Source organism: Podarcis cretensis, assembly GCF_951804945.1.
Source record: "Podarcis cretensis genome assembly, chromosome: 17".
Classification (NCBI taxonomy): domain Eukaryota; kingdom Metazoa; phylum Chordata; class Lepidosauria; order Squamata; family Lacertidae; genus Podarcis; species Podarcis cretensis.
The window spans coordinates 7687621-7702635 of NC_137187.1; the positions used below are offsets into that span (position 1 = coordinate 7687621).

Here is a 15015-nt window from a genome sequence, read left to right on the forward strand (position 1 = left end):
ATTTCCTTCAGAATGGAGAGGTTTGATCTTCTTGCAGTCCATGGGACTCTCAAGAGTCTCCTCCAACACCATAATTCAAAAGCATCAATTCTTCGGCGATCAGCCTTCTTTATGGTCCAGCTCTCACTTCCATACATCACTACTGGGAAAACCATAGCTTTAACTATACGGACCTTTTAGATAGGACTACAACCCCCATAATTCCTTATCCCATTAGCTATGCTGGCTGGCATTTTTGCCTGTTTTGAATTGGCTTGGGGGAAAGTTATGCTTGTTCAACCTCACTATCCACCCTTCCATTTTAAAAGAGAAGTGTCCTATCTGCATGAGGTGGTACCTAGAATCATAGTCGGGAGGAACACCGAGGATCATCTAGTCCAATCTCCTCCAATGCAGGAATAGGCAGCTGTCCCTTACGGGGACTGAACCTGTAACCATGGTGTTATCATGCTCTAACCAGCTGAGCTATCCAAGACTGGCTGCTTCTTATGATGTGGAGGACAGGGAAAACTTCCTTTTTCTTGAGTGCATATGCGAAGCAAATCATTTCCCCACAAAGTATTCTTGCCAACCATATTTGAGAGCTACTAGAGATATGCCCTTGGTGTTAAATGTTTTGCCAGTTAACTGTCTGGGCTTGCTGAGGATGTTCAGGTGGCTAAGAGTGACAAGCAGAAGCTATTCACCATTTTAACTGGGAACTGCCTGGGGCAGCAAGGTGCTCTGGACGAATCGTGACAGCATCAGGCTATATGATTCAGCAGATAAGCTGCTTAGAACAAGTAAAACAAAAATAGTTGGTTGAGGTGGAAGGCTGGCTAGTCATTCCAAGACCAGTGCTACAATAGGCTTTAGAAGTTACCATGCTGTCATTAGAAAAGCTGTCCCAATTACACTAATGCTTTAAAACTTACTTTGGCACTTCATTTAAAATAGCCTAACTTGTTTAAAAAACTAATGCATTTCATAATGGCCCTTATAATGCTAAAGTAGATGAATTGTAACATTAAACAACATAATTGAGCATTCCCTACATATGGCCAGTGCCAAGAAATGGTGGTTTTAATAGGTACAAATTGCCACAAAGGCACAATTTTCTACTGCGTTAATATGTTGATTGGTGATTTAGGTAATAAAAAAGGAAGAGATGAAACTGTTAGAAGTAAGGACAGTATTTATTCCCCCTATAGGTTGAAACTCATGTTTAAAGTACAATATGCAAGCATTTTTTAGAAGTCACATACTCAGTTAAACTAACTCGTCCTTATCACAGGGACCATGATAATTTGCTATACAGCTTAATCAAACCCCAGACTAGAGACTAGAAAGAAGTCATAGATCAAAACCTCAACTATAAGGTCATGGATGTGAAAAACTAGACTGCTATTGTTAGCTCACTTGCTCTGTACGTACAGCATGATGCACTATGTGCCGGGCTCATTCTTATAATAGGGATGTTTGCAATGGAATTCTTAAAAAAAAAAAAATATCAAGTGTCAGCTTAGGTACAGCTGAGTCTCAAGAGGCACTTGAATCTATTAAGCCCCTGGCTTAGTTATCAAGGCCCAGCTATGAACTGGAATATCAAGCCATTTTAGTAAGCTATATCCCATTTAGTCATAAAACCAGTTAACATGTTGAAATGGCTAATTGTAGAGGTAGCCCTTATAAGAAACTTCACACAAAACTATCGGAATTCTTTTGACACTAGTTCAGTGTCAGAGTTAGGGATTTTCTAGAAGTACTCATGCAGTCTAAGAACTTGAATATTGTTAATAGGCTCACTTAAAGATAAATATTAATAAGTTCAAATGGTCCACCTTTGCTATTTAAAGTTGTAGATACTATATATTTTTCTGCCTTTAGTCCAAGAATAATCATGCTGCTTTTAGTTTCATGGTTGCCATTGTTCAAGGTGCCAAGTATTTTCTGTTCACAGCCTGAACATTCTGATCATCATACATAAGAACTAGGCATGCTGAATTTTCAACACCTTTCACCCATTAGCCGTGTTAAGATCCTGTATAACATTAACAGAGCATGTTTGCACAGCATTCTAGCTAAAGCTGGGGGTGGAGGGGGGGCGCTTTTACTTTCCAGCACAGGACAGTGTCTTGTGAAGTCTCAACCAGCCACAATACATCCAACACACACCAACTTATTCTAGGAGCAGATGAATACAAAACTTTAATTTCACATTTTAAACATGAATCATAAATACATGTGCATTACTTTAAAGGGAATATAATTTATAATACTAAACAGAAATCACTGAATACTAAGCCAGTGCGTTTGCACACAAGACACTTACAATGCACAAAATAAAAAAAGCCAGAGCAAAGTGGCTTCTAGTTTCCTTAAGAGGTCATACGGAAATATGAACATCATTCCAACTTGATTGAAGTGTAGCATTTTACTGATTTAAATTTGTTAACTTGATTTAAAAACAACTATGTTTTAAATATTACAGGGAGGATGGCAAGTTTGAGAGAAAGTTTAGCAACCTTAGTCCTTCACTCATCCACAACTGACATACAGGGTAAGCAGCACAAGGGGAATCATGAGGCCATTTTAAGAGGTCTGGCACTGGACACCACCTCTAGGATGATGCTCATCATCTTCATAGGCTTCCCCATTGTAATGTTGTCTTCTTTCCTGAGATGGGTCAAAGTCCACCAACTCTACCTGATCCGCATCTTCAGTTTCTTCCACTTCTTGCCTTGGAGGTAGCAGCTTTTCTAATAGACACAGCTTATCTGAGGAAAGGAAGCCGCCTTCTGGAAAGATCACCTGAAATTAGGGCACACTATTAGTGCACTGCATGCATATTACATCTCTAGATAGGTGTGTGTATATGATATGGTTTGGCAGGCAGGTATTTGCAAGCAGAAGGCACATTTGCGTAGCTATGTAAATTAATGTCAACTTTTTGTTTTAAAGCACAGTATATTAAACCTCACATGGCAGTATTTTCTAGCATGAGTAGAAGAAACTTTACTGAAGAAATTTCATTTAATCAGTGGCTTTTGACAGCTGCATCTTACCTTGAACTCAATGATTAGACGGCCTTTTTCATATGGCCTGCGATAGATGGGCATTCCTTCATTCAGTACACACTTAATATCTCCATGTTTAACAATATGACCTAAGAATCAAAAGGATAAAGGGTTATCCTCATTAATAGACCTATTTTTATTAGCATTCTACTACTCTCTGTGAGAAATGCTTAAAATTTCATAGATCTAACAAGGCAATAGAGAATGAAGATGCACAAACAACCATGCAGTAGTTATTTCATGCAGAAAAGTGTAGCGAAACTTCACTTTGCACAGATATCAGCAAGTAGAGATCTTGCTTACAAATGAAACCAGGATTAATTTTCAGCATTGTATTAAGAGTACTTCCAACATCTATTTGCAAACTTTATTTCAATTTCATCATGTCAAAGAACAGGTGCAAGTTATGGTGAAATTTCTCCAAGGCAATAGGAGTCTATCATTGAAATGCTATTTCTATACAGAATACTAGCTTTTCTAAGACATTAAGAGCCCTGCAGCATCAGGCCAAAGAGCCACCAGAATCCTGATCTCACAGTGGCCAATCAGGTGGCAGGTGAAAGCTCCTCACTTGTGGATCTCGGCAGCTGGTATTTCACTACTATGTTTGACATAGATATAGTATTTGTTGTGTCACAAGTCTGCATTCCATAGATCTGAGCACATTTCATTTTCATGTGATTATTATTAGCTCAAAATATTACTTGGAAGTTTTACCACCCACAGTAAGCAATAGGAAAATATACCAAAATACCTGTTCTCAAATTATACTTACCAGGATGAGAAGTAATGATTATGGTTCGATTATCCAGCATTGTAATTGGCTTCTGAAAACCACACAGTGCCTCAACTAGTTGGATATCCATGCTCATGACCAAGTCTTCACCTCGTCTGTAGAGAAAAAGAACTATCTGCCACAGGATGCCTTCCAAGTGGTGTTGGGACTACAATTCCTATCTAGCACAGTCAACAGTGAGGTGTGAGGGGAGCTGTAGTTCAGCAACATCTGGAGGGCACAACACTGGCTGCTCCTGAGTTAAGCTGCTTCTGAACTAAAAGGTGGAAGTTCAAATCCATAGCACAGTTCTGAGAACATCACTCATGCAGTCTTTACACATTTTGTTGTAGAAGCAACTCTTACACCTGCAGGACTGGAAGTACTGTTGTAAATAAAAATTGCCCTTTTCCCTTATGGGGTATCCAAGAGCCCATACAGAGTCCTTACATAGGTTCTCTATTGGTAGGAAAATAACAGAAGCCAACCAGAGAATACTGAGAAGCAAAGCAGCTAGTAAGCTTGATCTTTATTGAACTGTTGCAACAGGGTGCTCCCCTCACCCGCAGGAGAGGAGGAGGGACCCAGAAAAAGGGTGTGCAATGCCTTATAAAGACTTTTGAAATTGCCACCCTGTAGATCAAGACCACCCCCAGAAACATCATACATACATCACAGAAAAGGCAGTCTAAAACAGAAATTTGAATATTGTTTTTCTCCTGTTGTTGTTTATCTCCTGTCTGGCAGGTTACTTGATTGGATTGCCTGGGGAGCCTGGCCATTCTTTTGTAGTGATAAATACTTAGTTCCTGGGCCAGGTCACAGGCTCACACCCTATTCAAACACAGACATACCCTTAAGACAGGATTTGTGAAGGAAAAGACAATGGAGAGGCTTTTCCACTTTGACCTTGCAGAGAAAACATTTGCTCAGTTTAGGAATCAAAATGGCTTCAGGTCGGTCTTCCTGTGCTGATCTATGTACATGCAGTTATGAACATTACCATATATCTAAGACCTCAAAATTCCTATCACAGTACCCCATAGTTTATTCTGATCCTAGGGCCTTTGAAGATCCACAGTTTTAAGGGGGGGCGGGAAATGCTGTTGCAGCTGTCTGTTCTATTTCTTTTTAAAATGTTTTTTTATTAAAGATTTCTTAAGTATACAAAAACAGTGTGATGCCTTGTTCTTCAAGTTATGATTTCTACAATTCAGTTGCATTTGTTATGAGAAATTAATGATATATACAATGTTAGGTTAGGAAGAAAGGGGGGGGAGTAGTGGGTGGGATAGTCATGTTTCTATGCCTGTTCTATTTCTAAGTGGTTAGCTTTGCTATAATGTATACTATGGATGTGAACGTAATGTATTAAACTGAAAAGCAACTACATCCAGTCACCCCTGATTTTCAGAGCTTCACCACATCTACCAAGTCTGCTTTAAAGTAAGTCAGTATTGCCCAGGACAGATGACTATTTTACCAACTAGCAAGGTTTTCTACCAGTTTTCTTATTCGCACCTGTGGTGACAAAAGCATGGCAAAACTGCACCCACCCACCACCATGGATACTAATGCAAACTGAAGGCTGAGGGTTTATCAAGCAATGAGGCTTCACTACACTAACCACTTGCTATCTCTGTCTTCTATATTAGCAGTCAGTGGGGATGGTACTCCCAAGCTACAGAATCTTGTGGCTAGATTTGTATCAAGGAACAGCTTGTTTTCAGATCTTTTTCATCAGGCACAGCACAGGTAAATCCACAGCTACAAAGGAACCACTGGGAATCAGCTTATGTTCCCAGCGGTTCCTTTGCAGATGTGTCTTGCGTTTGGCACCAAATTTAAACACGAGCCATGGCGGCAAAAGAACAATCAGGAGCACAGTAAACTATACCCATCACTGTGGTTCATTGAAGGCCTGGTCACTTTTAGATCTGGTTCTCCAGCCAAAAGTGATTCCCCACTGCCTGATTTACATCTGTTACTCCTGAAGACCTATAGTAGCTGCCCCATCTCTAAGAGTAATGATTTGATTTTTAACTTTGCTCCTTTATAGCTATCCTCTATTCTCACTGAATTATTAAAACCTTATTCTCCAACTATAGCTTCCTCTGATCCAATAAACAAACCCTGAGACTGGCAACATACACATATAAAAACCAGCCCTTACATATTAACATAGTTAGAATTGCTATAACAGTACGATCACGAATTTACCTTGTAAACAGAGTATGGTCTTTTTGATCCAGGACAATGATAATATCTCCTGGCTCCAATCCTGGTTCTTGGTCGCCTTCACCATGAAAAGTTATCTTCTGACCATCTTTCATTCCTATTGCAAAAGCACCATGTAAGATGGAGAAACAGCACAAAAATATCATGGCATTATAGACATTAACAGGTATTACTATTCCTCACTGGCTTTTTGGTTAGGCTTTCTGCATTATGGACTATATTCTACCTGCAGCGTTGCCTGGTTTTTATACCTTTAAAATTTATTATTTATTATTTACACACTCAAAGTATTCATTGGAGGTTGGAATCACAATATGACTAATGCTGTACAGCTTTAGTACAAAAGCTTTGGGAAACATATTAAAACTTTTATTAAGGTAGAATAAAAAATGTTTTAATATGTTTCCCAAAGCTTTTGTACGAAAGCTGTACAGCGTTACTCATATTGCGATTCCAACCTCCAATGAAAAGCAAGATTTAAACAGCCACCAAAGCCAAATTTCTGAACACTAACTATGGCAGCCACAGAACTCTCCCACAACTCTTAGGAACCACTATGTACCCACAATTAATGTGAGAATTAGGTGAACATCTTCCATCTCATTATCTTTTTAAAAAATTACTTTTCAACCAATACAAAACGTCAAGAACAAAAACAAGACTAACTCCAGAAGACTGGGTCCCACACAACACCCAAAGCAAAGGGGTAGTATCTAGCACTGCACAACTGGCACTCTCCTTGGGCAATAGGAATTCCTCTCTTCTCCTTGTTGTCTCCCCAAAATCAGCTCCAGAAAAGAGAGGAAGAGGAAGTCCAGTTCCAGAAGTCTGTGGCATGTGTGGTAAGACAGAATGGATACAAGCCAAATAAATTAATGGAAGTCATCATTCCATCTTCCATCATGCAACACTCCACTATAGTGTGGTTTCCACCTAATCTAAATTCTTTCAAGTTTTCCTGTTTATGTCTCTTGTAGGCACTTGTTAGGGACGCGGGTGGCGCTGTGGGTTAAACCACAGAGCCTAGGACTTGCCAATCAGAAGATTGGCGGTTCGAATCCCTGCAACGGGGTGAGCTCCCGTTGCTCGGTCCCTGCTCCTGCCAACCTAGCAGTTCAAAAGCATGTCAAAGTGCAAGTAGATAAATAGGTACTGCTCTGGCGGGAAGGTAAACGGCGTTTCCGTGCGCTGCTCTGGTTCGCCAGAAGCGGCTTAGTAATGCTGGCCACATGACCCGGAAGCTGTACGCCGGCTCCCTCAGCCAATTAAGCGAGATGAGCGCCGCAACCCGAGTTGGCCACGACTGGACCTAATGGTCAGGGGTCCCTTTACCTTTAGGCACTTGTTAACATTCATAATGGGACGCGGGTGGCACTGTGGGTAAAACCACAGTGCCTAGGGCTTGCCGATGGCATGGTCGGCGGTTCGAATCCCCGCAGCAGGGTAAGCTCCCGTCTTTCGGTCCCAGCTCCTGCCCACCTAGCAGTTCGAAAGCACCCCTGAAGTGCAAGTAGATAAATAGGTACCGCTTTCCAGCGGGAAGGTAAACGGCGTTTCTGTGTGCTGCGCTGGTGCCGGCTTGCCAGAGCAGCTTCGTCACGCTGGCCACGTGACCCGGAAGTGTCTCAGGACAGCGCTGGCCCCTGACCTCTTAAGTGAGATGGGCGCACAACCCTAGAGTCGGACACGACTGGCCCGTACGGACAGGGGTACCTTTACATTTACCTTTAACATTCATTATGGTCTACGATTATCCAAGTAAATGTATAAGAGTGTTCAATAAATTTCATAAATGTACCAAACCATTAGCATGTAAAACTCTTATGTTTCAAATTATGATTTTATGTTGTTAAAGCAGTGAAGTAAAGTATTGCATATATTTCAATTCCCCCAAATTTTTAAATAGCTTCCTCCTCATTCAGTTCTGCATTTTAGCAGTCTAACACCATTTCTCTACAGTGTTGGTTACAGAGGTTCAGGGTTAGTAAAGCTAGAAGCTGTTCATGTAGATTCAACCCTGCAAGGGATACTCTTCCCTTTCCTATAACTATGGGGGAGTTTAGGAGAAATATGTACTTCATGGTTCACATCTACCAACCCTATTTTGAAACCCTTTTCCCACCCACCCAAAGAAACTTAAGTTGTTGGAAACTTTTCTTCCATCACAACTGAAAGTCCAGACGTTAACCTAGAATGAAACACTTCCTCCAAGCCTAATAATTCTCCCTCAGAATTCCTATAAAGAGTTCTCCAACACTCCTCCAGAATATTATGTTAATGGCTTAGGCACACCATTCTCCTCATCCCCAGTTGCCTGGTATTTGTGGCAGTGAGAATATTTTAACCTTCAGGGCGTGACAATCTCATGGCCAGTGCTCAGCCAGCTTCTGGTGAGTGAAGACAAACCCAAAGCTTCCTCCCAATACCTGAGCAAGCAGTAAGCCAAAACAAACATTCACATCATCTCTCTGACTTCAAGTTGAAGAGGGAAGATGCACTGGCTTGTCTCTGTGGCAACTTGGTGGCTCTGTCACCTCTTGATGACTTGGGAGCTGAACAGAGACAGCAGAGGCACATCCTTTTGTCTTTGTGTTCCAAGCTTTGGGGCAGGTGCCAAATTTCTGGTTGCTCAGAAAATTGCATTTTTTGTATTCTCCAGGTATCAAAGCATGCAGAAACACTTATCTTGTCTGTAGGTTGGCTTATTTCACTGCCTTACTTGCAGGTCTGGGGCTTCCAACACGGCTGCTAAAAGGAACAACTGCATTGTTTTCCACAGAACTATGTTTCTTGACTGTGGAGATTCTCATGCAATTCTTCAACTTATCCAGATCATATCAGGTGTTTGGCTAAATTACCTGCAGGCTACTTCCATTACCAAGCAGGCTGCAATAGCAGCAGCAATTCCTCTAACTTTTGTGAGTGTTCTCCATACTTGCTCCCTCAAAAATAATTGGGTTTAAAACTAGAGACCCAAAATGAGACACATACCTTTATCAATATGAACTTCCAGGATTTTCTTCTCTCTAACAATCTTCCTTCCAGTGCAGCTTTTACACCTGTCCTTGGGACTAATGCGCTCCCCGTGGCCCTGACATTCCATACAGACAGACTGGATCTGCTGAACCATTCCAGGTCCTATCTGATGAATTCTAATTTGCATGCCTGTTCCTCGGCAATTAAGGCAGCATTCCACAGCACCTTTCTTGCCACCTCGGCCTAGAAAACAGCATCAAAGAAAATAAGCACAAGATCACTACATGCTTATTTCCCCCCTTTACAACTGCACTGTCTCCAATATGACTTTTCACCTCCCCCAGCCCAAAGAACAAAAGTTTATCAGTGTACCTTCACATTTGTCACAAATGACATTCTTCTGTAGCGCCAGTTTTCGCGTTGCTCCATTGTACAAGTCTTCTAGAGTAACTGACAACTGATGGACAACATTTTTACCTGTAAGGAACGGCATATTGTTGAGGACCAATATGATTGGCATCTGATTGTATTTCAGTTCAGGTTACGTTTTTCAAGATCCATCAAATTATTGCTTACCAATACATTTTAACTTTTAAAATTTATTTTCTCCAACCTGGGAAGCCATTCTACGATAAGTTTCAACTGTGATCAGGGCTAGTTGACATTAAGCAAGATCCCTGATCCCACTATAAGGGAGGGAGTTCTGTGCTGCCTGATCTAACCAGGGAAAGGAGGATTTCTTGAGAAATGGATAGAACAATCCAAGTGGGCTGGGGAGAAGTAACATGACAGATCTAGCACATTAGGCACATTTACAAAATAGTAATATATTGAAATTAGTGGAACATTGCCAAGTAAACATGAATAGCTTACATAAAAGTCAGAAAACTCTTTTGGGATGCTGTGTAAGTCAGGTGTTTATTGTTGTTGTTTTTAAAAACACCCCCTTTGTAGCTCAAGTTTTATCATTTATATACCTGAAGTTCCACATCAGTAACTTTCAAATATCAGAAACTAGAATTTGAAGCACCTTATAAGTACTACAAATGGACATTTTAATAAAATTTAAGTCCTTAAGATTGGAATTTATTTTAACTGGAATCACCAAAGCAACTCATGATATTAATAAGGTACAGCTAAATGAGTGGGCCACCTTCACTTTCAAATGGAAATCTGATCTGTTCTTTTTGCCCATCTGCTTTTATTGGTTGAACTACAATCACTTGCATGAACTAGTTCAAAAAAAGTTGGACATTACCTCTCCTTTCTCTTTGCATTCTTCCACCACCTCCAAAGAACATATCAAATATATCCATGGGTGACCCAAAGCTGCTTCCAGTACCACCCTCTTTTATAGCTTGTTCACCACCTTTATCATACAAATCTCTTTTCTTAGGGTCAGAAAGTACTTCATAGGCTTGGGAAATCTGTTTGAACTACAAGATTAAAAAGAAAAGTTTAACCTCTTTACAGAATATTCAGAGATTACCGGTACTATTGTAGCATTTATTTAGCACCACTATCTGAACATAATGCTCAGAAATCCAACTGGCTGTTCAAGACTAAAGTCAGGCCTTTTAAATCATATTTGGAGTCAATGTGAAGCTTCTAAAGGTTAAGATGGTCAGCCTTTCCATTTGTGAACCTTCAGATTTTGAAAGGACTGCAGTCATGCTTTTGCATTTAAGCTTTTCAAAGCTTCTTAAACGCAAAAGACAAAGGTGTTTAGTCTTAAAAAGCCTTGAACTGAATGTTCTGATATCCATTTTGCACTATGGAGGGGTTGTATTGCACAAGAGGCAAAGTTAAGTTATAAAATATAAGATGGTGCACAAGTACCAATAGCTTCTCATTTAGCAATATTAGCTCTCTGCTCACCACCTCCGAAAGTATGTCACATGCTCAAACTAATAGTATGAAGCAATAGACCTAAATAAGACAAACATGTATCAGTATCAGACTGTTATGCCCATTCTGGGAAGAGGATATGTATTACTGCCTGGGTACCAGAATCCAACCCACTCTAAATTCACAGCCATTAGGTACAATACAGATAAGTAGCCAGCAGATAAAGGATGTTTCACAAAACTAATTGGCATAATGTCTGTGGTAGGGAAGGGGCTTGCATACTTGCCTTCTCGCCCTCATTAGGATTCTTATCAGGATGATATTTCAGTGCCAATTTTCTATAAGCTTTCTTCAGCTCCTCTTGGGAGGCATTGGGCTTTACCCCAAGCACATCATAGTATGTGGTCTCCTTCACCATGGTTCAGCTGATACCTGCAACATGGAGGGAAGGATAACACTGACAAATAAGAACATGAAAAATACATCAAACAAACACAGTAAGCTAGAGATATTTCCAGTCTCTCTCATAGTTTCAGCATCCCTGTCTCCCAAATGCTTATGAAACCAAACTCTTTTAGGACTATCAGGCCAATAGCTTTTACCTTAAAAGGGAATTCCCTCACCCCAAGTTAACCAAAATCCCCTACAAAATAGCAATATGGTACCCCTTGTATACTTCACACTTCCACATGACAAGGTGGGCTTCTCAACCCCTCCCCCACCAAACCCCTCAAAAGCACCTTTTTTGGGGAGGGGGGAGGTGGAAGTTCAATCTCACATCCTTGGCCTTCCCGGCCCCCCACAACCACCTCACAAATTCACACCCAACCTGAGACCACTACAGAGAAATGCCCATCTTTATACAGTGGTACCTCTGGTTACGTACTTAATTCGTTCCGGAGGTCCGTTCTTAACCTGAAACTGTTCTTAACCTGAAGCACCACTTTAGCTAATGGGGCCTCCAGCTGCTGCCACGCCACCAGAGCACGATTTCTGTTCTCATCCTGAAGCCAAGTTCTTAACCTGAAGCACTGTATCTGGGTTAGCGGAGCCTGTAACCTGAGGCGTCTGTAACCCGAGGTACCACTGCATTTATTAAATCTGTACACTTCCCTCCGCCTGACGATCACAGGGCACTTCATGACATCTGACGAGAGACTTCCTGCTTCCCCCCTCCCCCAACCCTTCCCCCCCACAGACGGAAAGGGGGGGGCGAGCACCAACTCCATGCTTAGGAAAAGGAGAAAAAAACCCACAGCTGAACCCCCACCCCCACCCCACCCCCCTTTTGTGCTTCAAGGGGCTTCTCCTCCTGAGAAGTCTTACCTGGAAGACGGTCACGACCGGCTTCAAGGCAAACCCCCCCCACACACACACACCAACGGCCCAACCAGCCCCCCCCCTACTCCCCACATTCCCTCCTTAGGGAAAGTTCAGTCACATTTTTTTTCCCCCTCCTCTTCCCCCCCCCTCCCCACGCCATGCCGGCGTCAGCTGACCAGGCGCGCGCCAGATCCCCTCCCCCTCCCCCCTTTCCTCACGCAAGCAGGGGAGGGGGAGGGGGAGGGGGGTTGGGAGCAACCGCCCGCCCGTTCTGTGTGGAACACCGGGCGCCGGCGGGATAAAAAAAAATTTTTTGGGGGGGGGGGAGGCTGAGGCGGCCCCTTTTCCGGCCCTCACTCACCATACGCTCGCGCCGCCGGCCGAGAAATTTAAAAAAAAAAAAATACCACACGAGGTCTAGCGCTTGAGGGAGCCGAGCAAGGAGCCTGCCGCTTCCTCTCACACAGAAGGCAAAAGGCAAGCCGCGACTTTTTCTAGAAAGTTCCGAGCCGGTCTCAGCCTAGTCAGTATCCGGGGAGGTTTTTTTTTCTTTTTTTTTTCCCCTTTCTCAAGAAAGCCCCGCCCATTCTCGGAAGCACCGCCTCCGCCTCCTCCTCACCAGCGCTTCTCATTCGCTGGCTTTTCTGCCAAACGGCGACGCGGAAAGCCAGCTCCTCCCCCCCTCGCGGGCTAATTACGTCACCGGAGGGAACTACAAATCCCGTCATGCGCCGGGAGGCGGCCCTTTATCAGGTCGTGCCCGGCGGTATAAAGGAAGACTACAAGTTCCGAAATGCAACGGAGCGCTCGCTGACAAAGAAACTCGGCGCTGGCAATGGCCGCTGCTCAGGGAACGGTTCCGTTAAGTTGCAACCGCTTGTCCCGCATGTCCAAGATGTCTCATAGAATTGTAGAGTTGGAAGGGTCCCCTGAGGGTCATCTAGTCCAACCCCCGACAATGCAGGGTGTGGTTTTCCCCCCCAATCCAATTTGAAACCATACTGGACCCTGCTTGGCTTTGCAAAATGTGCTGGCAGTTTTACAGTGGTGCCTCGCAAGACGAAATTAATTCGTTCCGCAAGTTTTTTCTTCTTGCGAGTTTTTTCGTCTTGCAAAGCACGGTTTCCCATTGGAATGCATTGAAAATCAATCAATGCGATCCTATGGAGACCGTCCGGGGACAGAGGGGAAGCGCCGCGCGCCTTCCCCTCTGTCCCGGGACCTGTTTTAAAGCAAGGGAAGGGGCAGCGGGGAGAATCGCTTCTCCCCGTTGCCGCCCCTTGGTTCAAAAGGGGTCCGGGGAGAGAGGGGAAGGCGCGCGCCTTTCCCTCTGTCCCCTCTTTTGAAGCAAGGGGCGGAGGGGAGAAGATCGCTTTTCCCCGTTGCCTCCCCTTGGTTCAAAAGGGAGATTGTGGGGCTGGCAACGGGGAGAAGCGATCTTCTCCCCGCCGCCCCTTGCTTCAAAAGAGATCCGGGGACAGCGGGGAAGATGCGCTGCGCTTCCCCGCTATCCCCGGAACTTGCGGGGCAAGCTTCCTTTTGCGAAGCAAGCCCATAGGGAGATGCGTCTTGCGAAGCGGCTAAGAAAACGAAAAACTCCTTCGTCTAGCGAGTTTTTCGTCTTCCGAGGCGTTCGTCTTGCGGGGCACGACTGTATTGCTGCACCACTTGATAGGCTTCTACTATAGGATCTTGTTACTTCCTAGTGTGTCGTGCCTGGAGAACATGAGGGCTTTATTTATTTGTTTAATAAAATTTATACACTACAGTGGTACCTCGGGTTACATACGCTTCAGGTTACATACGCTTCAGGTTACAGACTCCGCTAACCCAGAAATATTACCTCGGGTTAAGAACTTTGCTTCAGGTTGAGAACAGAAATTGGGCAGCGGCGCAGCAGCAGCAGCAGGAGGAGGCCCCATTAGCTAAAGTGGTGCTTCAGGTTAAGAACAGTTTCAGGTTAGGAACGGACATCCGGAACGAATTAAGTACTGAACCCGAGGTACCACTGCACTTGACTGTAGAATGTGTAAAAAGTAACTCACAAATGTAAGTGGTAATACTGTATAGTAATTCTATGAGGGCAAACTACAGTTCCTAGGAGATAACACAAACATATCAGACACAACATATACATTGTGGACCAGCAGAAGGTGGAGTTTTAAACACCACTTTTACAGGAAGCTCACGGTATATCCGAAATAGTTATGTAGGAGGAAATTTCAGGAGTAACTTGTCAGGCAAGCTACACCTCAAATACCGTTTCCCACACAATGATGAAATGTCCCACTTTTACATCTTGCCACCCAACTTCCTAATAAATGGTTTTTCCAGTGAAGGACTCTGTGACATAGCAAAACGAAGTTCCAGCTGATTTCTGTAAACATTTATTACATTCAAATGCATGTGTGTCTACACACACACACACACACACACATATATTACACACACACACACAGACACACACATATTACACACACACACACACACACACACACTTGTCTACTGAGAAGTACCCCAGTGTCTACTTGGATTAAACACAGAATCTCTGCCGCGCGATATAGTATATCATCTTCAATCACAATTGTGTGATCTCCTACAACAATTACAATACAAAATTATATTAACATATTTTGCTATTTATACTGCTAATACAGCATACGGAAGTTACGTTACATATATTTATTTTTAAACAAAAAAGCTGGCTCTTTAAAATTAGCCAGGCAAACCTCCTCCAGATTTCCCCCTGCATTTTTTTATTAAGGCTTTGCATTCAACTAGTTAAGCAAAGAGGACAGG

At 42.9% G+C, this 15015-nt stretch overlaps 1 protein-coding gene across 1 annotated transcript; it reads right to left on the minus strand.

The window, feature by feature from the left end:
- Window positions 1-1156: 1156 nt before the first annotated feature.
- LOC307206390 (dnaJ homolog subfamily A member 1) lies at window positions 1157-12769 on the minus strand. The gene is made up of 9 exons (XM_079959640.1): window positions 12578-12769; window positions 11180-11325; window positions 10304-10481; window positions 9418-9522; window positions 9061-9288; window positions 6052-6166; window positions 3832-3947; window positions 3045-3145; window positions 1157-2790 (listed from the first exon to the last, which is right to left on the minus strand). Exons 2-9 carry the CDS (start codon window positions 11309-11311, stop codon window positions 2572-2574), a joined length of 1194 nt encoding a protein of 397 aa, XP_079815766.1. The 5' UTR covers window positions 11312-11325; window positions 12578-12769; the 3' UTR covers window positions 1157-2571.
- Window positions 12770-15015: the final 2246 nt, after the last annotated feature.